At 38.2% G+C, this 23,918-nt stretch overlaps 1 protein-coding gene across 1 annotated transcript; it reads right to left on the bottom strand.

The window, feature by feature from the left end:
• Positions 1–320: 320 nt before the first annotated feature.
• MNS3 (alpha-mannosidase 3) lies at positions 321–21,110 on the bottom strand. The gene is made up of 6 exons (XM_089146228.1): positions 20,843–21,110; positions 13,673–14,634; positions 9,941–10,199; positions 1,989–2,186; positions 1,675–1,823; positions 321–1,531 (listed from the first exon to the last, which is right to left on the bottom strand). Exons 1-6 carry the CDS (start codon positions 20,924–20,926, stop codon positions 1,273–1,275), a joined length of 1,911 nt encoding a protein of 636 aa, XP_089002354.1. The 5' UTR covers positions 20,927–21,110; the 3' UTR covers positions 321–1,272.
• Between the last annotated feature and the right edge of the window lie 2,808 nt (positions 21,111–23,918).

The following is a 23,918-nucleotide window of genomic DNA, read 5'->3' as shown; positions in this document are numbered from 1 at the left end:
CCTTATCAGAAATTTAGTTAATGTAAACTCGACAGACAGACAGATAGCCTGTCTGCAGGAGGCAATCAGGAATGGCTAACATTCTGGTACAAGGAGGGACAAACGTGCAAAAACCAACGCCCTAGCAGGACAAGAGCAGACAAGCTTCTAAAACCTCTGACAGTGGCACCACCACTGAACCAAAAATCTTTTTTTTTTTGGCAACCACTGAACCAATAATCTAGATGTCCAGAAAATAGATTTCGTAGGGACGTATACTAATTACATGAAATTAATCAAAGAAGAAGCTACAGGAAAATGCTGCCGATTTCACAAACTCCCTTTTTTGGGAAAAGTAGTCCACATGAACTTTCTGAAGAAGAGCGCATCACAACATTAGCTGGAGAATTCGGTATCCTACTTGATTCAACAAGAGAAAAACTCAAGATTACTGGTAAGCTGGGCCTGATGCCAAAAAGTATTCATGATATAGGTAAACTGAAAATTCAGGGGAAGCATTGTTAGTTCGCTCATATACAGATGTATTTGAACAAAACTCCGAATGGGTATGAACATACCTCAGTACTCAACCTTCACACTTTTGACAAAAAGTTGAAGAGGTGATAATTGAGTGTGTGTGTATCACTCCTGCTGTACCAATCTCATGCCAGTACCTTGTGGATGCATTCAGGCAACTATCCTACAAAGTTGTCAATGCAGAGAATGCAGAGAATGCAGAGAATGCAGAAATGGTTGATATAAGCATCGTTTGAGATTAACCACAATTGGAAAAGTACAATGCAAAACTGTCGAAATTAATTCTGTAAATTAATGAGGCTCATTACTCAAAATCATACTAGAAAAGTGAATATTACATTTGGATCCACTCAGCTCTCATATGGAAAGGGGAAAATGCCTCAATTAAAAACATCCCAGACAAGGGAGAATTTTGAAGAAAAAACATCTTCCAGTATTACATAGATGGAGAAGGAGGCCTGGAGCTATTTCTGACATCAAGTTTCCTAGTATATGATAAATCAATTGAGCACTTGAAAAAGGAGAAGTAAGAATAGAGAACCCATGAGCTTCTGCCCACTGCTTTCACAACAATGCCACTTCACATCCTCCACAACATTGCCAATGCTACTCCTTGAATGCCAGATTGTAGAAAAAGCATATTAGGATGCTTCAATATATCAAAGGAACTGTTTTAGTTTGCTCCACCAACAATCAGGACAGAACCCCCACAAGCTTTCTTTTCCATGATTACTCGAAAGGACTGTAATAAATGTATCATTCACTTTTCACTAGGCCATTTATGGGCAAAGGGTGAGCTTCTGTGTTAAAAACAAACTTGTCTAATGGAATAATATTGCTGTCTCCAAAGAGCAAGTATAAATACTTCAATGTCTCACCCAAGAAGAACGTCTCCATCTTGTCCCTTCTATGAGGGGGAAGACGGGTGACATCATCCAGAGAACTGTAACCCCCAGAATCAATCTTCGTATACTTTTCAAATGCCTCAAATATCTGCCAACCCCATTCACGGTACCTGCAGAAGTTCAACACTTGTAATATGTTATAAAAATGGCAAATGGAATGACATAGCAGATTTTACTTCTACCTATTCCTGCTGATCTATGAAGCAGAATTCAAAAAGGAATTTTTAGCTCAGGGGAGAACTATTAAGCATACTTTGGATCTTCTGTAACACGATACAAAATTAACAATGATTCCACGGTTTCTGGGCGCAAAAGGTTGTGGCGATCAGCTTGTTTAATAATTATATCATTCACATATTCAGAGCTCTTGTTTCCACCATCAAGGCCATCTTCATTATCTCCCTGATCAGAATGAAATAATATTCCAGTACTCAGTACAAATCAAGACAAGAAAATGCAGTTCATAAATTTTTTCAAGATGGAAGTGGGAAAAAATGGTTTATATTCACTCAAATCTGAAACATTCAACTGATGAAATCTCTAGGTTGGCAAATTGATTCCACTCACCTCTAAACGGAAGTAAGCAATTTCTGGAGCAAGGCCTGTAGTGGTCACCGAATACATCTCAAAGCAAGTTTTTGTCAGGTCTTCAGCAAGCTTCAAGTTTTCCAGGTCGTCGAAACTAAGCAGATTTTCTTCCATAGCCTTTCTCTTTGTAATACCTTTAGTAGCACCAAGCGCCAGAGTTCCTGGGAGGAAACAAACCTGGGCAGGCAATAAGACAGTTATGTCAAAAGATTAGCATAGTGAAGTAAGCAACAAACGCAATTTCTTTTCTGGATGAATAAATAACTATATGGGGGGGGGGGGGGGGACCAGCCTTCAAGCAAGAGACCAGAAAGGAGAGCTAAAACCCAGGAGACAACAATGAACCAATTCCTTGGGGTATCAACCAACAAACAGAATTTATCTCATGAAACAAAGCATATTTTTCTATTCTTCTTAAAACAAAGGGCGAACTTGGTGCCAGAGGCTTCCGCACAAGCAGAGTCCAGGGGGAGGGGGGCAATTTTCCCACGCAGCCTTACTCCAACAATTTTTTGTCAGGAGACTGTTTCGGTACCTTGACCTCAGGCTACAACTGTGGTTCACTGACCATTGAGCCAAGGCCGCCCCTTTATTATCACAAACTATGAAATGAAATATAGTTCTAGATTTAAAATTCTTCCAACTGTACAAGAAATACAGAATTCTGCAAATGACAAAAAAAAAAAAAATGCCCATAACAACATATCTTAAATTCATACTGATGTGACCGTAATCATGGTATGAATTTAAGACTTCAAAACATGAACTCAGGTTTAGATGTAAAAACTACTAAAAAAAATTTAAGAATGTAAGCTATCTGAAGGGATGCCCTTGTTTAATCACACCATTCATTTAAGCATGCATGTGGCATCATATACGAGATCACGCTAAGGTGCAAAATATGAGATTGTCACATATCAGCGTCTTTCTATTGGCATCAATGCAGCCTATATATTGAGTCAACTAGGGATTTTAACAATGTACATTTGTAATGTTATCCCTGAATCAAGAATCTATTGAAGAGGCATATATGCAGTTAAGCCTCTGGCAAAGTATGCTGGTGAGGCGGATACATGACAGCTCTGTAAGCAGCTGAAGAGGATTCCATACTTCCACATGTTCATCAAATTCTCCATTCATGTGACAACTTTCAGCACAGAAGTTGTTTTCTTCTGATGAAGGAAACCCAAACCTTTTCAGAGACTTCATACATTTAACAATATTTAATTAATAGGCTAGAATTACTAGGGAATAAAGAAGGTTATTGATTCAGCTTTGGTTTTATCAGTTTGTTTTGGTTTAGTTCAAGATGTTATGGATGCAAATCAAAACCAAACCAATATTAATTGGTTTCTAGTTTACTAACTGAAACTGATTATTAATTGGTTTTGGTAAGAAGGTTTGTAATTGGCTCGGGTATATAGTTTACCAGCAGTTCAGTCATAAAAAGTCTATTATCTGTCCAGTTATGTGGTTTAAATATACGGTTTATTATCGGTTTGGCTATATAGTTTACTTTCGGTCAGTAATACACCAACTCAGCCAAACCCAACTAAATCAACCCTTCCTACAATCATCACTACTCAAAGTCGCCTTCGTCTTTCATCACCATTTCTCATAGGATCATTTTAGTCTGTCTTCGGCTCTTTCAGTTCCTTCAATCTGAATAAATCAATACCCCACATTGGAACATCCAAAGGCCTTTGTTGAACATGGTCATGCCACCTTAAATAAATTTCTCACAACTTATCACGTGTCGAAGGCTCAGAGCTATCCTCAAGTCAGCTAACCTTCATCTTGGCACTCTTCCATCTCTACATCTTTATTTCCACCGCATTGAATATATATATGATGCTTTGTAACTATGCAACATCCCATACCATACATCATAGCTAGTCATATGATTATCGTATAAAATTTTCCTGTAAGTTTTAAAGGAATACACTAATCAAAACAACACTTTGGATGCACGTCTCTATTTCATACATCCTATTTCGATTCTCCATGAAGCATCATCTTTTATATCCATCTTTATCATGATTGAGCCTAGACAACAAGAATAATCAATTAGCAGAATTCCACCTTCCATCCAATATAACCAAATCTTTTTTGGGGGTGAATTATTGTAACCAAGGTTACACACTATATACTCCCACTTTGTTCTACGTATCTTAAAAACTTTTGATTCCAAGATTGATCCTTGTAACTTGTTATCCCTACTTTTCTTTCATCCACCAAAACAATATTATAAAAAAAGCATACATCAAGGAAACTCATCTAGAATTTCTTTGATTAGACCATCCATGATAAGCACAACTAATAAAGGCTAAAACCTGATCTTGGTGTAACCCAAAGTACTTGGGAATTCACTATGTTGGCCATGCAGCTGGGAGCATTCCCCTCTCTATATTTTGGATATTGCTGAGGAATTCTCTATGCATCTGCATATGTGACAAAAACCAAAGACAGAAAGAAAAAGCGGGAGCAACACAACTGCACTGCAAACCACAGAGTGAACACCAGTGACCGAAAAAGACGAAACTCCAGCCACAGGTCAGATCAGACTTGATCAGGATGCACACCACAAAAAACATATTCTCTAAGAAACAGCAACTCATGTCGCAGAGTAAAAGGGAATCTCAGATCAGAGGGGGGAAACTTCAGATGCAGGATAACAAACTAGCGCAAGCTAGAAGAAAATTCATGTCTTACAAGTAAATAGTGTGACCTCATTCTAAACCTAATCAAGTTGAGATCATATGTAGAAGAAATAAATCCCCAAAGTTACTTGGAAATCTATCATACAGAAGGGGTATACCGCAATGTAACGGCACTAGAAACTTCTAAATTCTAAGTTTAGAAAACAGCAGGACTTTCAGTCAACCAGTTACCAGAATGGAAGCAAATCTCAGTCAGATCCAACAGAAATTACGAGAGTTTCGATTAATGAATACCAAGTTTTGACCAATTAAAAAACCCAGTTTCTACTTTCTACAATAAATATTGCTGACAAAATCTCATGAACATTCACAGTACAACAAAAGCCACAATAAATATTGCTGCAAACACCACGTGGTTCTCTAGAGACTCTAAAAACAGACATAATAAGATGGTCTTGATCAAATCAGTCCTCCAATCCTCCTACCTCTATTGGTGTGGCATCTTTACCCTCCCTAAGTCCACCATCCACTCCATGGAATCTCTCTTCCATGCCTTCCGCTAGAAAGGCCAAGAAACCTCTAGATTCCTTCACCCCCTCAAATGGTCCTCTGTTTGCCGCCCCAAATCTAACAATGGGTTGGGCTTCTATCAGATTCGGGATTTCAATTGCACTTGCTTGCTGAACCTCATTTGGAAAATCTCCACCAAGCATGACTCTATATGGGTCAATTGGGTTTATTCCCACTTGCTGTGAGATGACTCCATTTAGACTGCCTTCCTCCCCCCAAATCCTTCATGGGTTTGGAGGAAACTCCTCTTTAGGCCCCTTGCGCCACCTGTTGCATTACCACCCATATAGCTAATGGGGCCTCCACCTTCTTCCTGCTTGATCCTTGGCACCCTTCGGGCATCCTCTACAACCTCTTGGGTCCTCGTCAAGTCTACTCTTCTTGTATCCCCAAGCTCACCCTCCTCCCGTATTTCATCTCTACCAACTCTTGGACCCCCTCCCTTCCCCCATGAACCTCACTCAAACTTGGTCCTCCCTCCCTCCCCTTCACCCATTAGATAGGGACCAAACCATTTGGTTCCCCTCCCCTCTGGCTCCTTCTCGTCTTCTTCTACTTGGAACCATGTCCACTCCCACTCCCCTATTGTTGCTTGGCTTCCTTTGGTGTGGTTTAAAGGCCATATCCCCCACCATGCTTTCTATACCTAGAGAACCCTCAACCTTTTCCTACCCACTTAGGCTTCCCTTGCTTGGTGACACCATCATGTCAACCCCAACTACATCCTCTATTGGAATGGCCTAGAAGATGTTGATCACCTCTTTTTCCCAGCCCCTTCTCTCATTCTTTATGGGTGAAAGCTATTATTACCATTTCGCCCCACTCCAGAAGCCCCCTTGGCTTATCCCGGGATTGGGTTCTGTTCTTGAGACACTTTGCCAATACTTCTATCTGTGATATGATAGGGAAGTTGGTGTTTATGCTTTGATCTCCCATATTTGGTGGAAGCAGAACCTAAGAAGATGGATCTCAAACTCCAAATTCATTGACTCAATTTGGAGAGCCATTTGCTTTGAGCTTTCTTGTAGATTACAGGCTGTCCCCCACCCACCAGTTTTGGACTCCCCCAGGAACAAGACTATTGTTGCTTCCTGGGGTCTTGGTTCCTCTTGTTTGAAGAGTCAATAGATTGAAATTCCCCCCCCCCTTCCAATTTCTTTTCTTCTCTTGTATATTCTTTTACCCCTCATAGGGGCTTTGGTTAACGAATTATTCATCCATTCACCCCCCCCCCAAAAAAAAAAAGAAGGATTGTAAATCCTATTCAAATTGGCTTCTAATATTAGATAATGAGGTAAAACAAAGGCAATAAGGATGAATGGTACCCCAATTGATAGCACTAGGCATACTTATAACATTAAGTTAATTTCAATTACAATACTGCCCCTTCATACACAAGTAACTACTCATAGACACATATACCCTTAAACAAAGAGAATAAATACTACAAGTAGTACCAGGAGAACCCTGATGGTTTCCCTAAACTATAACATTATCAATAAACAATAGTATCACTTTATATCACACTTTAATAAGGACATTGATGCAGCACCAGAAGGTACTTCATGTTATTGTAACCTAGGAGATAATTCTTCATATTTGGTGAACCCCAAGTCTAGCTTGTGAGAAGATAAAACAGGAGATGCTGTTTTGTGTGGGAGTTTTAGAGATAGTGTAGGACTTGATTATTTATTGGGGATAATTATATAATCAGATTTTTAATTCGGGCAGGATATCTAGGATAAGTTTTAGTAAGTTTTAAAATTCACTCATCTTGCTTTCGCGGATGATCTCATGATTTTTGCTAAAGCTAACCATTCCTCCATCTCCTCCATTCTTGATGCTCTCTCCTCTTTCCAGGCCCTCTCTGGTCTCCGGGTCAATTTGGATAAGTCTTCCCTGTTTCTTTATGGAGTTTCAGATTCTGTCCATTCCTCCCTTCTCCTCCTCATTGGATTTAGGCTGGGATCCTTCCTAGTCACCTACCTTGGCCTCCCCCTTATCCCTGGCCGCCTCACCTGTCATCATTGTTCTCCCATGCTTGACCACATAAGAAAAAACTTCAACTTTGGAAAGGCAGCCTCTCCTTCGCTGTTTGAATAGTGCTCATCCGCTCTGTTCTTCAGTCCTCCTACCTCTACTGGTGTGGAATCTTCTCCATTCCTAAAGCCACAATAAGAGCCATGGAGGCCCTTTGTTATGCCTTCTTTTGGAAAGGTCAAGAGTCCACCCAGTTCCTCCATCCCATCAACTGGATTTTTTCTATCGTCCCAAATCTAAAGGGGGCTTGGGCATTCGGCGTATCTCTGATATCAACCTTGCATGTCTCCTGAAACTCATCTAGAAAATTGCCTCCAGGCATAATTCCATTTGGGTTTCTTGGGTGACTCTCACTTGCTAAAATCTGATTCCATCTGGACTGCTTCCATCCCCTCCAACCCGTCCTGGGTCTGGAGAGAGCTTCTCCTTTTTCGCCCTTGGGCTCTTCCTGCCATTTCAATCCAAATCTCCTCCGGATCCTCCACTTCCTTATGGCTTGACCCATGACATCCGTCGGGCATTATCTTTACCCTCTTTGGGCCTTGCTTTGTCTATGATACCCGCATTCCCAAGCTCACCCCTCTCTCTACCTTTATCACTAATGGTTCATGGTCCCCTCCCCCTCACTCTAGACTCACACAAGTGTGGAACTCTCTCCCTCCCCTAAATGTTGGCATCTCCCATGACTCCACCATTTGGCTTCATATCTCCACCAAGCTCTTCACCACCTCCTATGCCTGGAACCTCCTCAGACTCCCCTTTGCCCCTGCACCTTGGGCCCCCCTTCTTGGTTTAAAGGTCACATTCCCCGTCATTCCCTTACCCTTTGGAGAGCCCTTAACCTAGCCCTTCCTACCCAAGCTTTTTTCATTAGCCGTCACATCCCAGTTAACCCTAACTGCAACCTTTGCTGGAACTGTCCTGAAGACCTTGAGCATCTTTTCTTCTTATGCCCCTTCTCCCGATCTCTTTGGGAGAAAGCCCTTGCTTCTATTTGGCCTAGGTTGAGGCGCTCTTATGGCTTTGCTCGAGATTGGGATTGGTGCTTGTGAGTTTTCTCGGGTTCCTCTCTTTGCAACTAAGTTGGTAAGCTAGTGTTTGGTGCAATTATACACCACTTATTGTGGGAGCAAAATCTTAGGTGTTGGTCTTCCAAATCTCGATCCCTTGATATGATTTGGAAGGCTATCTGATTTGAGGTCTCTTCTAGACTTCATTTTATTCCCCCTCCCCCGGTGATTGACTCTCCTAGGAATAGGCTAATTGTTAGTGCCTGGAGTCTCACCTCTTCCTTTAGGCCTCCCCCGTGAGAGGCTTGTTTTCCCTCCCCCATTATTCTCCCTTTGTATTCTTGGCGTGGTTGTCTTCAATATATTTTTTTATTCATCCAAAAAAAAAAGTTTTAAATTTCCAAGAGTCCTAGAAATTAGTTTTTTTTTGTTAGTTTTTTAAATGCCAAGAGGCCTACTATAGTTGTTTTCTTATTGAAGTAAGTCTTTTTTATTATTTAAAAACTTGTAATCAGCATATTGAAAGAAGAAGAAAATTCTTTTTCTATCTCCCTCTTCTTCTTCTTCTTCTTCTTCTTCTAAGTGTTCTTCTCCATCTTCCCCTACTTCAAGTTTGATTCTTCTCAGGTTCCCCTTCTTCCCGCTATCTTCCTTATTCATATTTCTTCTTTATTTTTTCCCTCATTATTTGGCATCAGAGCCCAAACCTGGGTAAATCTCTTCTCTCTCAAGCGAACTCTTCAACCTTCTTGTCTCTCTTCCTTCCTTTTCTTCTCCTCCCTGAGATCTTTCTATCTCTTATATTCCTTCCTTATTTTTCTTTCTCCAAATTTATTTTCTCAGTGATTGTGACCAAACAATGCTGCAACAACCCATCAAATCCTATTTCTTGTGGAGCCGAAGCGAGTGAGGCAGATTTCGTTTTTTTTTTTTTAATCAAACCCATGGACGAGCTTTTTTTAAGAGAGGGAGGAATTGATGCAGCACCAGAAGTTATTATTCGTGCTATAGTAACGTAAACAATAACCTAGGAGATAATTATTCATATTTTGTGGGCCCCAAATCCAGCTTATAAGGAGATAAAATAGGAGATGCTGTTTGGCTTGGGAGTTTTAGAGATAATGTAGGATTTTGTTTTTATTGGGACAATTATGTAATTAGATTTTTAACTCGGGTAGAATGTTTAGGATCACTCACTATCTTCTTCATTATTATTTTATTTTCTTATAGGATCCATGTAGCCCACACTGTGAAGTTGGGATAAGGCTTGGATGTCATTGTTGTTGTTCTGAAACTCTATAATTTTACATACTATATATCAACTGCATTTGAATAAAATATGAACATACAATACCACAAAGCATTAAGTTGAGTATAAAGAAAAAACCATAAAGACCCATGCAAAAATTAGGAAGAATCATGTTTGCTTGGCCAAGAAAATTACTGTTGGGATAAGTCAAGCTCCCCAATTTTAGCACAAATTATGGATTCTAACAAAATGACACAAATTCCCAATTACCATCTCGGGACCCATACAAACGCGGAGTATTCAAAAGATTGGCAAAAGCTTCGGGAAAATTGAAAAACCATGCAATCAACTGGGACACATATCATTATCAAATATGAACAATCTTAAGGAGGAACAACATACCAGGTGATCCATTTTAGGGCTAAATGCACCTTTAGGTCCATAAGGAAGTTCCCCTACAAAAACCAATCCTTTTGGGATAGATTTCCTAACCAGAAGGTTCCGAACACCTTTCATTGCTTCCTCGTACATTTCATGTAAGTACTTCAGATTACTGTGATTTGTTCCTTGCTGAAGCCAAACTTTTAGTAAGTACTCATAGTAGCTGTCACCACGAGATCCCAACCGAATATTTTCTCCACTGAACTCGCCAGAGCTAGGACTGTACTAACAAGAAAAACATCAATAAAATATTCAATTTGATTAAAATCTCTAATTCATCAGAGAACTGCTCAAAGTAAAACAGGAACATGAATAGGTGTATAGCCCATCAAAAAATATCACTTAAGGAAAAAGTAAATAGCATTGAAAGAAATAAATGTGTATATAGATTGTAAATACAATCAAAGAAATAGAAATAACTATAAGGATAACTCATTTTCATAATCTCATTCACGTAAGTATATATAAAGCACCCCATCTTCTCTTCGAATTACAATAGCAAAACAGAACTTTTAGATCATAAGGGATGAGTTCACCAAGGAAATTTTCTGGACCCTGGACACCAAATCAGTCACTAAATGTCAAATATTACTACATATGGAATTGCTATTGTAGTTACTTTCTAATTCTGTCCTTCTCAGGTACTAAATCTATTCTATGTTTCTATTTTACTTAGCTGCTATTTTTAACTACCCCATACCTTCTGATCTATAGATGTTAATTTGGCAACATGCTATTTTCTGAGTTCTAAATCGAGGGCTCAACGGTACTATTTTGGGAATTGCCAACTTCTGATTTTAATTTTGAGTCCCTAATCCCTGCTTCCCTGGATTATGGAGGTTTCCCGACCATAATGCTTGTGATTAGAATACCCCATTACAAGGAAAACACCAATGTTTGGTTCAATATTAATCAAAAGCTTGGAGCCATCCAAAAAAATCAAAATACAGGTGCAATCTATATATATACTCTTAACCAATGGAGAGGTTTTCATTCATGTTCTCAGGCACTGGAATATGAGGATCATAGCACCCTCACTTGCAGAACGTGAATTCCAGGATAAAAAGGGACGAATTCAACCACTAGGGTACTCATAGGGAATATTATCCTAGAGAATATTGAGATATTAAGCTCAGACACTGCTAATTGTTGACTGTGGAAGGAAAGCATCCGATAAATCAAAATTTTAAATGGATAAAAAATATCAATGGGTATAACATTTAAAGATAAAAACGTTACATAGGTAGTATGAAAATAAATTTTAAGAGATCATTTTCATTATTTCTCCTCACATTGAAGCAAATTTATCTCCAAACTGGATGTCTTTACTTAGGCATAAGTATAAGACTGGGGTTATATACATGTTGGGCCTCTGTCTGCTGGTTTATAATCTAATAGGTCACTTCTAAGGACCTCAAGTATGGGTAATAGATTTGCGTATAAGATTAGCTGTTTTAGTTTCATAGTTTTATTTTGGTTTTGTTCTTAAATTGAACCAGTTCAATCAATGGTTCAATTTTAGTGACTTAGGTAGCTTTTCTTCTAATCTAAGTATCCAGTTGGGACGGATTAGGACTCTGTTTTGAGTCTGTTTTCAGTTTCCTAATCAGGTGAGGTTATTCATTAGTTAAGGATTGGGCTAGGCCTTCCCTTCTAGCAATGAGTCTATTTTTTGAGCACCTTATATAATGTTGTAAGGGGGCCAAGCATTGTATTTGATAATGAAGTGTTTTTTTGCTGCCCTCTTCCGTTGAAGATTTGTCTCGTGTTTGATCAGCATTGTGGGAGTTTGATGTTTGATCAAATTGACACCATGTGAAGCCTGGGTGGATAATTTGAAGGAATAGGTGCTCAATCGAATTAATACCTTGCGGTTTGAAAGCCAGATGGTTCATTTGAAGCTTTGTTCTGGTGCACTTCATGTAATCTTCAATTTTTCTTTTCAAGTTTCTCAACCAAACAATCTGCTGCCAGGGAAACTCTGCAACAACAGTAAGTTTTATTCATCCCAACCCTAAATCTTCTTCTCCTAATACTCTGTTCAACAAACCCTCACATCCATCCATTCCAACTCACCATCTAGCCATAAAAACCAGCCCAAACTTGGGTCGAACATTCCCCAACCCAATTGGAAACCCCAATCTAGTTGTAGCCCCATCTAAGCATCCTCAAGCCTGGACTCCCTCATCTTCCCCTTTTCAAAAGTCCAAAACCCTAACCGCACACCTTCCTGCCAATTCATTACAGCTCAATTCCATGCATCAAAACTTAACGTAACTTTCGTTGGAAGACTCTCCTTTGACAAAACCCTATCATCAAACCCTAACCCTAGTTTGACCAAAAATACTTATTTTGACCTAGCCTAATTACCCTGTTCAAAGCATATCCTTGTTATGGCTTCTAGTTGGTCTCCTACCAATCTAGAACTAGATTAAACTTCCAAGACAATAGATATCTGATTTAGAAGTGGTGGAAAAACACAGACACGTGCATACATCAAATAACTAATTCACCACTTCATTGACAATCTGCCCTTGTATATTATATTACAAAAACAACTCAGCCTTGTACCAACTAATGGGGTCAGTTACATGGATCCCTATACACAAAGCACACACAAAAACAAAAGGTTTAGGGTGTAAATATAAATAATACCCCTCTTTCAATACAATCACAAATAGTAGAGCATGTTGGCGCAAGTTTCTCAAGTTAAAGCATGTTGCCATATAAGTTTACCACTTATCCAGAAAACATTGAACTTTACAGTATCTGGATATCTTACTGAAAAGTTCAACTCCCAGAAGATCAAGAGGTCCAACTTTCAAATTACGATCAATGAAAGAAATACAATTGTAAGGAACACAAACAGAGGGTAGATGAAATTCAATTTGATGCAAATGGTTCTTCATTGTGTTCCCTTTCACTGCTAAAGTGAAGCCTAGAAATGAATACATAGAGATTCTAGGTTCATAGTTTCCACAGACAAACAACAATTAGAGGATCAAACAATATTATAACACCAGGAAACCTTGAAGCAATTTGGATACCCATTTGAATCAACTGGGACTATCCTAGGACTGGTTGAAAACAGCAGGATGGGCAGACACCCAAGATATGAATGAATCCTGTTGTTTATCAAATGGATGAGATGATGGCCACTTCTCTTCACTCCATGATAACAATCAAAATGATTGTGTGAATTCCCCAGCAGTAATAAGAAGCTTAAAGCAGTGAGTTGTAATATAAGCATCTTGGTCACACAACATTCACTTACCTAAAGCATGACAGCTGTCCTCCATTACTAGAAAATTAACATTTACGACAAAAAACAAAAAAAAACAGATTGATATTGTTGGAACTGAAACAGAATGAATCCAAAGCTTCAGTCAAGGCTTGATGCTTGATTGCTTGGTCCTCAAGCAATCATGTTTAAATCCATGCTACAGAATATTAAAATAAGAAATAGATATAAAAAATTATCTGATGACAATGCGTAAAGAGAAACTTTCTAGGCCATATACTGGATTAAAGTTCATTCGCAAAGAGAAGAAATGATGTCTCCAAATCAAAACCTACCTGTAGCATTTATGAAACAGTGAAACACATAAAGCCAGTTTAGAAATGAAAAGGCAATAGTAACTGTTCAAGATATGAAACATTGAAACCACTAACCAATGAGGATATCGCATTTACCTGATGTAGATGGGTACCAGTCCTTCTACCTTAGGAAGGGTCTTTAGATGTTCCAAGACTTTCATGGCTTCCAGACCATACTTTGGATCGCCTGAAATGACACTGAGGTAGTTGAACTCAAGCTGGAGAGAAGAAACTTCAGATGTACTACTCAATCCATCAGGAGCCGGATGTGCTGAGCGATCTCGAAGAACAACATCGCTAAAAGGAACAGAAGTTGGACTTGAAGTAAAAGCAACCAACAGATGATCGGCCAAGTCCTTAGCTGCATCTAGGTAAACAGTTGGCTTAGGTCCTCTGATTGCTGTAGAGTCCATCCCATGCTCTCCCCCACTTAGATGATAAGCACTAAGAAGCCCACCCAGAACACGTATGGTAGTTTCGAATAAATTAACTTGATTTTTCTCACTAATTCTTTGTGCAAGATTTTTTTCAATCCATGTGCCTGCTTCGGAAACAATTTCATCTATACCCATTATCATGGCTGTATCTAATGAATCCACAATAGTAGCACCCAGGCCACCTAAACCATCAATTCCCCTCTTACTTACTGGCATAAGTTCATCATAGCCCATTGCATAGTTTTTATAGCCAGACCATGCATGGATAAATGCCTTCTTAACATTCTGTTGCCTGGATGTCCATTCTGACAATGAGTTTATCTTCTTCGAATTGTGAGCAGAACTATTTTTGCTGCCTACCTCATCAGGAGACAATCGTGGGGGAAGCCTAGGTGCTCTTCTCCAAATTCTCCGAAGTCTATCAGCACCATCTATGACACTCTTATGCCCCTTGCCCATTATGTCTTCCCCTGATCCACCAGAAGCAGAATGAGTAGGACTTGTATGTGTCAGTGCTAAATATGCCACACCACCAATCAACAATAAGAATAAGAACCTCCCTGTACTACATCTTAAACATTCACGTTTGATGTTTTTTGCAAGCAAGGTTTGGCTGATAACCTGGTGAAATGAACAGGACAAAGAAATAAAAACTCCAAATCAGTCCAGGATAGAAATCTGCTTCTGAATTAGAAGTAAACAAATCTCAGCATACAAGTAAAAAGACTATAAAGAAATACAACTTCTAGAAAATCTCTTAATAGAGAAACATCTAAAAAGGAGATATCTAGTAATACATTTTTTAAGGTGACCCTCACATCCCTAATAATCCAGTTAACTCCCTCCTTCCATATGCTTATAGATTCTCAATAAAGGTGGATCACTACAAGTTCCTCCCGTTTATCAAGAGGCAGAACTCCAAAGCCCAAGCTTGATGAAGGGTGAACCAGGGAGCACATTGGGTCACCAGTCCGCAGAGATTCCTTCTGATTTTGCACCTGCCAGGCTACATTACACCTTGTCTCACCCAAAATAAAAGAAAGGAAGTGCAACCACCAGACCAATGAACACTCAAACTGAACTTGGCCATCCTTTTGTACACAGGGACAGGACACTAAACTAGTGTTCTGAATCTTGCTTTAAGAGCTGAGTAATTGAATAACCAAGGTGCTCAACATCACAGTGTGATTAGCTTTTGCCATGGTTTTAGTGCATATTATCGGAACGGGTATCGTTGACTGGAAAGTGAAACAGTATTGGATTTGGTCTCCAAGGGCATAGGTGGTACCGGATAGATTCGCCCTTAATATTCCCTCTAAAAATGAATGTTTGGACTTTATTACTCCTTGCCCATACTGTGCAACCAATACGGTATCGGCACAGTATCGGTATTGCTTATGTGGAAAACCAACACATATTGTTAGATATCTGCGATACATACCAATACCTTGAACCATGGTTGTGCAATCAAGATTCATGAGCAAGCAAAAGTCTGTTAGTGGTTGTGGGAAGCATTCTTTTATCTCAACTTGACAGGAATTCTTCCACTATGGGGTGGATCTGAAGAAAAGTTAAGTGATGCAACTTATCCAGAAATGGTAAAAGTAGTCATATAACTTAAAGCTTCCTTTTCAAGTGTTGGAAGGTCCAATACCCAGAGGCACCAATTCATCAGTCAAAAGCTTTAATGGGAGTACCATAGGAATCCAGTGCAATTCAAAACTGTATATGATGCAGTATCCTTAGCCTGGTTGGACCAACATGATCCACCTTGGAGACCTTCCTAAACCAGCATTTAGTCCCGCTAAGGCTGGAAGTCAAGTACTTAGGATGCAATATTTTCTTTTTATTTTATTTTGGGTAGATTATGTATGACTACTTTGGCAGTTTTTCTTTCTTGGTTATAGCTCAGTTTATTGGATTTTATTATTGGTAACTTTCTTTGTAAGCATGTAATACAACAAAGCAACCTACATTGAGCTTTGAATGAAAATTAGAATTTGGCAGCACATGAATTTGTGAGCTTGCTGGTTGAGTTTATCATCAACTCTCCCTCAGGAACTTATCTTCCTCTCTCCCCTGCGACTCTGGTTTCTTCCTAGGTTTTCCCTTCTCCAAACCAGTCCTCCACCAGGATGGGTGTATAGAGACCACATGGTATCTCTCTTTCTGGTATTCTCTCAGGCGTTGAAGGACAAGGGAGTTCAAATGCCAATGGAGAATAGAGTAGTTACACGAAGTCTAGACTCCAGAGACATAGGATATATGACCAAGAGAACAGACTCACAATAAGATGAAGGGTAATTCAGTTTTCATTCTGAAATGCTTCCTCATAAACCGACACTCTGTTAAGTTTAACTCATTTATTAGGACTGCAAGATCCATGGCGACCAAGGAATAGATCATCTTATTCTGTTGGAGGCCATCTCAGCAGCTCACCAGCTTTAAATGGGGTGAGTAAGAGAATTTCTACATGAGGCTGAATCCAATTGTAAATAAGTGAGGAGAGAAGGGGGACACATATGGGCAGGCTGTATGTATTACACTTATTATTGTTCCTTGTAAAGTTTTCATGTCCAATGATCCCATAACATTTTGTCACTTCATCAAAAATGCAAAAGAAAAAGCTGAAACCTCCCAACTTGCCATCAAGGTATTGGAAAACAGTTGCAAGCTTTTCCAAAATTTAGGAATAAAAGGAATGGACAATCTCTGTATTCTATCTAGTTCAATCAGGATGCTGAGACATCTTTGAATCTCGATGTTGGCTATTTCAGGGAAAAAGTCTTTTCCGCAAAACTGAGCTGCTTAATGGGAAGACTAAAGAGATCTGGAGGATCTAAAGCATAATGCACCTGAAGCTTTGCTTTGACAATTGCCTAAATGACATGGTTCACCATGCCAAGATCTCGATCTCAATACATCTCCCCCCCCCCCCCTGAGAAAAAAAAAAGTTCTTGATCTCAAGGCATGTCTAGGCAACCCAACCAAGAGAGTTGGCTTGAGATCTTGTTGAGTTGGTGGTTTTTTACCCCCCCCCCCCAACTGAGGCTACAACTCAGGGGGGATCAAGGATCGTTTGGGGTTGGAACTTGCTGTCCAGCCTATTTCAGTCTTTTTTAACACAACGGCGACCGCAGATTTATGGGGGGGAAAATAGTGCAAATGTGAGTTTCACTTCAGACCTCAAGTGGAAAACGATTACATCATTACACTGAAGTGAAATCATAAATCTCCTATTGAACATATCTTATACTCTTACATTAATGCTCAAAGTTCAAAATTCAAACAAGTCTAATACATTATACATGTTCATAGTTCAAATCACATGTTCAAATGATAATCCAACCATAAGAGTCACAACAGAGTTCAGATTTGAGACTCTATATGCCAAGCATACTGTCTCGTCTAGCTAAATGGAAAAATAGAGATATCTCACGAGATCTTGGTGAGATCCGAGAGTTCTCCTACCATGCTAAATGGTACCAAGTTAACATTCATTGGGCCCTCTGAAGAGTAAATAATCATTTGCAAATTGCAATATTAATTCCTTTGCATTAAGTCCCTTGAAAGTGCAGGAATGCTCATTTCGAAATGGGCAGAGAAAAGGAGCTGAGGGAGATAAACTGGCTTACATTCAGGTTGGGGCAAATTAGCAGTTGTTGTAAGAATTGTTCCACCTCCCATGGGGGTGGTTAATTAAGAACTGAAGGTTCTGCTGTTCCACATCATATTGTCCTATGAGATTTCTATCACAGAATGTCATGCACTCAACAACCTCTCTTTAGTTGAGAGGCAGAATACCAAGTATTTTCCCAAGAAAAAAAATCTCCAAAGTTATGAAATCTACCATCAGAAAATGTCTACTATAGTGACTAACCAATCCAAAGGTGGTCTCACATCAATATCATAACAAAGGTTGGTTACTACAAAATAGAATGCCTCTTGTCATGTAAGATCAGAAGTAGGGATTTTACATAAGAATGCCTCATAAGTCAAAGCCTCCCCTTGCCTGAGTGAAAGGTGGACAAGTTAAAGATAGCTCTTCATGGGTTTAAGCAGTCACTCTATGGTGAAACACAAGTACAAGGAAAGCAAGAGAGCTCACGTACTATTCATTAACAACCGTAAAAGGGAATTTTCACTTCTAATTGTGCATGAAGATAAAATGGTCTACCCAATAGACAAGGTTTCTGCCACTACAAGGTCAAGGAAGGGCGATAATCCATGCAACCTTAACCTTGGTTCAAAGAGAAGCTATTTCCCAACTCAGACCCACCACCACTAGGTCACGATAGAACAACCTAATAATTGTGCCAAGGTCCACACTCAATTATGCATGATGGCGAAATCACAATAACAAATACCAAACAAAAGGAGAAAGAAAGAGAGAGAGCCTTAGGAGTAAATTGACATCAGAATTTAAAGTTAGGGACCTAAAAGAACTAAAGCACAAGATAGCCCATGTCTAATGGAGGAACAACTTCATATCAGAATTAATATGCTAAATCAGACAAATGAGACAAACCATAGACCAAGCCTCTTAGGTTAAGGCCTATGAGGGGACAAAATCTCTTTGGTAGGCATGCTCCTATAATAAGGAAACCAATAATACAACAACAACAACAATAAGCCTTGTCCCAACTAAACGGGGTCGACTACATGGATTCTTGCCTTCCAATCAATTCTATTTGAGGTCATGCTAGATATAAGGCCTAAGCTATGCATATCCTTTCTCACCACTTCTCTTAAGGTTATCTTAGGTCTACCCCTAGCTCTTCTAGTTCCTTCAAACTGGATTATATCACTTCTCCATACAGACCAATATGAAAATTAAATACAGACCAGGCAGGCTTCACCATACATAAAAGGCAAGCCTGGGGATGTTGAACTTTTATTGGTAAACAAAAAACAAGTAATTTGTGGTACTAGGTACAAAGAATCTCACTGGATTTAAAGATCCAGATGATATCAATATGTATTACTCTAGAATGGATCATACCAACAAAGGATCCAGCCAATATTCAAAAGCTTGTCTAAGTCCTTTTACAGTTGGTGATCAGCTACATGGGTAGGCCAATCAAGTAAGAAAAAACTCAATACCCATATTAAATTGGCCAATCCAATATACCAGATACATCAAATGGGTCCCATCCCTTGGACAATTCAACTGATTTGAGACTGGTCTCTAGCACTATGCAAATAGGATCTCTACCTCATCTGGGCTTCAAGCTGGTGAAACTCTTCCAAAAGAACTAGGTTTTCTTAGCCTCAAGCTGCTAAGGCAATTATTGTGATGGTAACACAGCTATTAATATCAAAACGTGATGTTCAGCATGACTTGCAAGGCACATTAGAGCTAATGGACAATTAATGAACTATTTTCACCAAGGGAACTTCAGCTTCATTTTGTCACTCCAGAGGCCATGAGGTTACACTGAGACAATTAACTGGTAAACATGATTTGACACTTAACCATTTGCTAAGATGAAAGGACAATTACTGATTGTTAAGATGAAATGACAATTACTGATAAAGAGAAAAAAAAATGGTGCTACCAGAGTTTAATCTTTGAGACCAACAAACCCAACAAGCCAAAAGAAACGCTAGTGATGGATAATAATGGATCCCACATCAATTGTCGATGGGATCCCCATTCTGTTGATGTACCTGTCAATATTTATTATATATTTACTAATAGAGAAACCATGAGCCACTTTACAACTGAAATTATCAAACATGAGTACCCATGACAAACTAGGACGTGGGACGCTGACATGACGATGAGGGGAGTTTGGATCCCACCCCATTCAGTTCATATACCTGCAGTAAATCCACTTAATACACTGATCTCTGGAGACGAAAATATAGCGCATACAATATTGAAGGTCACCTGGACATTAACATATATTTTCCTGGTTATGAAGGATTCTGAACTGTAGGTTGGATAATTCACTAAATAGTAAGCCATATATTAGGTAATGAGAAGTGGCATTTTTTGTTTGCTTTTCCATCTTGTTGGATTTTCTTTCTTTCCTTCTTCTCAGTAAGCTGATAATTATTCATCTAAAGAGGACTTATAAAAGAAGGGCCTCACAAGGGGTGATAAGAGGATGAAGAGGAGAAATCAAAGAACTTTCATTAGCAGGATTGATCTCGCAAAGATATCAATCTGATCAGTGCTAGTCTCAATCTTTCGAGTGGAAACTTCACTTGAAAATACAGAAACGACTGGGTAATCAAGCATATCCATGGCCAGGATGATATAAAAGTAGCTTGCATGCTACAAACCTTCATTAAAATACTGTCACACAGACTCAGGGCACAATTACACACGGACTGCTCAAAAACAGGGGGTATTGTTTCTTAGGCATTTATGCTTTGCTCCTATGAAATAAATAAGGAATTTAGGGAGATTCTCTTAAACAATCTTATCTTCATCCCATCGTTCAATCAGAACTTAGTTCAGGTTCAACAAATGGAACCCCTAACACGCACACTACAATGTAAAATTAATCAGCAGAAACTCAATTCATTACTGCAGGTCTCTAGAAATGACAGAATTAAGTTTCGGCTTACTGGACAATTTGCAGTCACAAACAAACAAATTTAAGACATGGTAGGTCTCTAAATTTTCAGTATTACTGTTACGAAATTCTTGTTAACAGATCCAAATATTCTCATTTCCGAGACCCCAAATCATCTTATTACGTCGATCAACAACTTTGTCATAACAAAAGTGCAATCCAAATTGAAAAAAAGAAAAAAAAAGAAAAAAGAAAATCAAGATCTACCTCGAAATTCAAGAGTCATAGGAATGAGTACGTACATTGAAGGGTGAGCGTGGGCGGAACTTCGCGTTGTCGTAATGAATATCTTTCATTGAGTAAGGTAAAACTTTCGAAGTGCTCATCCTAAAGAACTGTTAGGGATCTTTCTCCTTCTACTTCAAAGTTCTTTTCAAACGAACATATCAAAGAAGCAGAGAGAAACAGAAAGATCAAGATTAATTCAGATTTAACGAAATCGCGTTGCAGAATAAGCAATCTGTCAAGAACCTGCTACCAGCAGACGATATCAAGACGCTCGGGCGTGAACCGCGGGTTCGGGCAGACTTAAAACATAACCCGACGGAAGACTTGTGTCTGAAGTCAACGCACGCGCGCGTTTCCTTTTGCTGCTTCTTCTAAATAAAAATAAAAGAAGAGAATGTTCCGTCGTCTTAAAGTCCAAACCTTGTTCTTAGAATAAATAAACAACGTTAGATTGGAATCTCTGATCATAAGAAATTAATCCTCTTCGTAGACCGTGTGATTGGGATTAAACATCTGTCTCTTTTAGATACTTTTTTCTCTTGTCTCATTTGGTAATTCATCTACAAATTGAATGGATTATGACACATTTTAAATGTGGCTCTTTCTCGCGTGCAGTGGAGCATCCCAATTTTACAGCAAATGTGTACACTCTCTCGAAGGAGAAGTATGTAAAAGCGATGAAAAATAACTGAGAAAAAACCATTGGTTGAAGATAATGCTTTTGTTTTTTTTTTCGTAAATCAGACGAATTTATTAAAGCAAAGCCGAGAAAACAGAGTTACAAATATTCTGTAGCCAGGGAGTGGATAAAGGCCAAATTGGTCATGCCTAAAAGTGACTTGGCCCTTTTTGCTAGGTGATCCGATACATGATTGAATCTTCTAGAAATGAAAGAAAAATGGCATTCTTCAAAAGCACAGCTTAAGTGTCGGATGTCTTCTATGAATGCTTGGATCGAAAAAGACAGCAGCTTCTGACATTGTAGGTTGAAGATAATGCTGTCAATAAGTTTTTATTCATTTGAATAAAAAAAAAATCTAAGATAAATAGTAGAAATATTGTCCAAACTTGTCAACCTTTTAATGTGAATGAAAATTTTCTCAAGGGGATTACTGAAAAACAAATTTTTTTGGGGAAATGATGCAATAAACAAATTTGATATAAGTAATATACTTATTGTCTAAAATTTTCAACTTTTACTGTGAATGAAATATTTTTCAAGGCATTTACCCCAAAAACAAAAGGAAATTCAAGGAAAATTGTTGAATTATAAAAAAATTCAAATAAGTAGTATAACTATTGTCCAAACTTTTCAACTTTTGACTGTGAACTAAACATTTTTCAAGGGGTTTACCCAAAAAATGAAAGAAATAAATAATTTTCAAGGGAAATGGGGCAATGAGAAAAAAGAAAAAAAAAAAAAGTTAAAATAAACATAAGAACTATTATATAAACTTTTTACTATAAATGAAACATTTTCCAAAGCAAATGATGCGATTATCAAAAATATTCTCAAATACATAATAGGTCTATTATCCAAACTTTTCAACCTTTTACTGTAAATCTTTTCGTGATAAATAGTGCAATACTCCTTCAAATTCCATAGACAAATAATACACCAATGCCAACGCAGAGCTGTTTTAGTGGTGAAACCAACATCTCTTAGTGAATAGGTCGTGATTCGACTTTTGCTAAGGCATATTAATATCCCATCCTCCGACTAATAAGTCACTTTGTACAAAAAAAAGACAAAGAGTACCCCCAAATCTCATTGGAAAAAAAGAATATATCAAAAGTAAAAGAAGGTTTTCACTTTTATTACTGAAGTAAATTTTAGTATCGTACGTTAAGAAACAAAAAAATTAAAGAAGAAATAAAAGTTGGTATTTTACTTGTCTTTAAATGGGTCCAAGCTCTCACAATGTCAAGTGATTTCCATAGGAAAAAGAAATGCGTTTACACTACAAACCTGTTTTGATTGAAAAATGATATAAGTAAATCATATTAATCTCATGTAACTATAAATTTTTTCTCTTGGTGTATGAGAATCATCAATCTTTACATACTTTTAGAATTAGTTTATATGCTAAGAAAGAAAATATAAGTCATCATCATATGAGCGTTAGATTCTCTATTTATGGTTGGCTTTCCAAATAAGCAAACCAAACACCATAGTTTCCCAAATTTTCTTGCAAACCATTGAAAATAAAGGTCACATGATGGATGAAAGCATGCTAAAATTAGGAGATTGATTATAACCAGCCACCATTATTGTACTTAGCTTCACCAAACCTACCCATAAAAATGTATTTTTTTAAAAGAAAATATCATTAATTAAAAAGGAAGTATTCAAAATTTCTTAACAAACCTCACCAACCAAGAAAAGAAATTGCACTAAAAGTGTTTTTATTAACTCGAATTGGAAATTAAATTCTATATATCACGATAAAAGCGTTTAGATTGGAATATGATGGGTCTCCATCTATCATATAAAACAGTTAATGGATTGATAAGAACGTCATTTCTCAGTAGAGAGTCTGTAGATTCGAGTATTGACAGTGACATATTCATATGATAATTCCCCACCCTGTGCTCCCCATAGCCCAAAAAAGAAGAAAAAAAACCCTCTCGTGGAATTTGGTGAATCTAAACCATTGATATGGTATCCAACTATATGGATGGGTCAAGTAAAGGGAACAAGACATTAGGCGTAATCTCATGTATAGTATCTTCTTTTATTAATATTATCAGCTACTTATTCCAAAAAAACACGTCGAGTTTTCAAAGGAAACTCACCATAAGTGACGTGGCATACACGTGGACTCTACGCGTAACCTGCTGTATAATTTTTATTTTATTGTAAATTGTGAAATAGAAAAAAGGAAAAAGAGAAAAGAGAAACGGAAACGAAGTACAGTGAAGGAAAGAAAAGAAAGTTGGTGTGAGGAAAACTAGTCTGGAATGATTTGGTGAGGTAGGTTGTATTGATCGGATAGATGGAATCTTTGTTGATTGATTAATCATAACCATTCATCTTATTAACTTAATTTTTATCACCTGTAACTACTTGGAACTTCTAGTGATGTAAGA

Source organism: Hakea prostrata, chromosome 2 (assembly GCF_041222555.1).
Source record: "Hakea prostrata isolate BN-2017 chromosome 2, UWA_Hpros_2, whole genome shotgun sequence".
Taxonomy (NCBI): domain Eukaryota; kingdom Viridiplantae; phylum Streptophyta; class Magnoliopsida; order Proteales; family Proteaceae; genus Hakea; species Hakea prostrata.
This window is presented reverse-complemented; position numbering and strand designations above follow the sequence as displayed.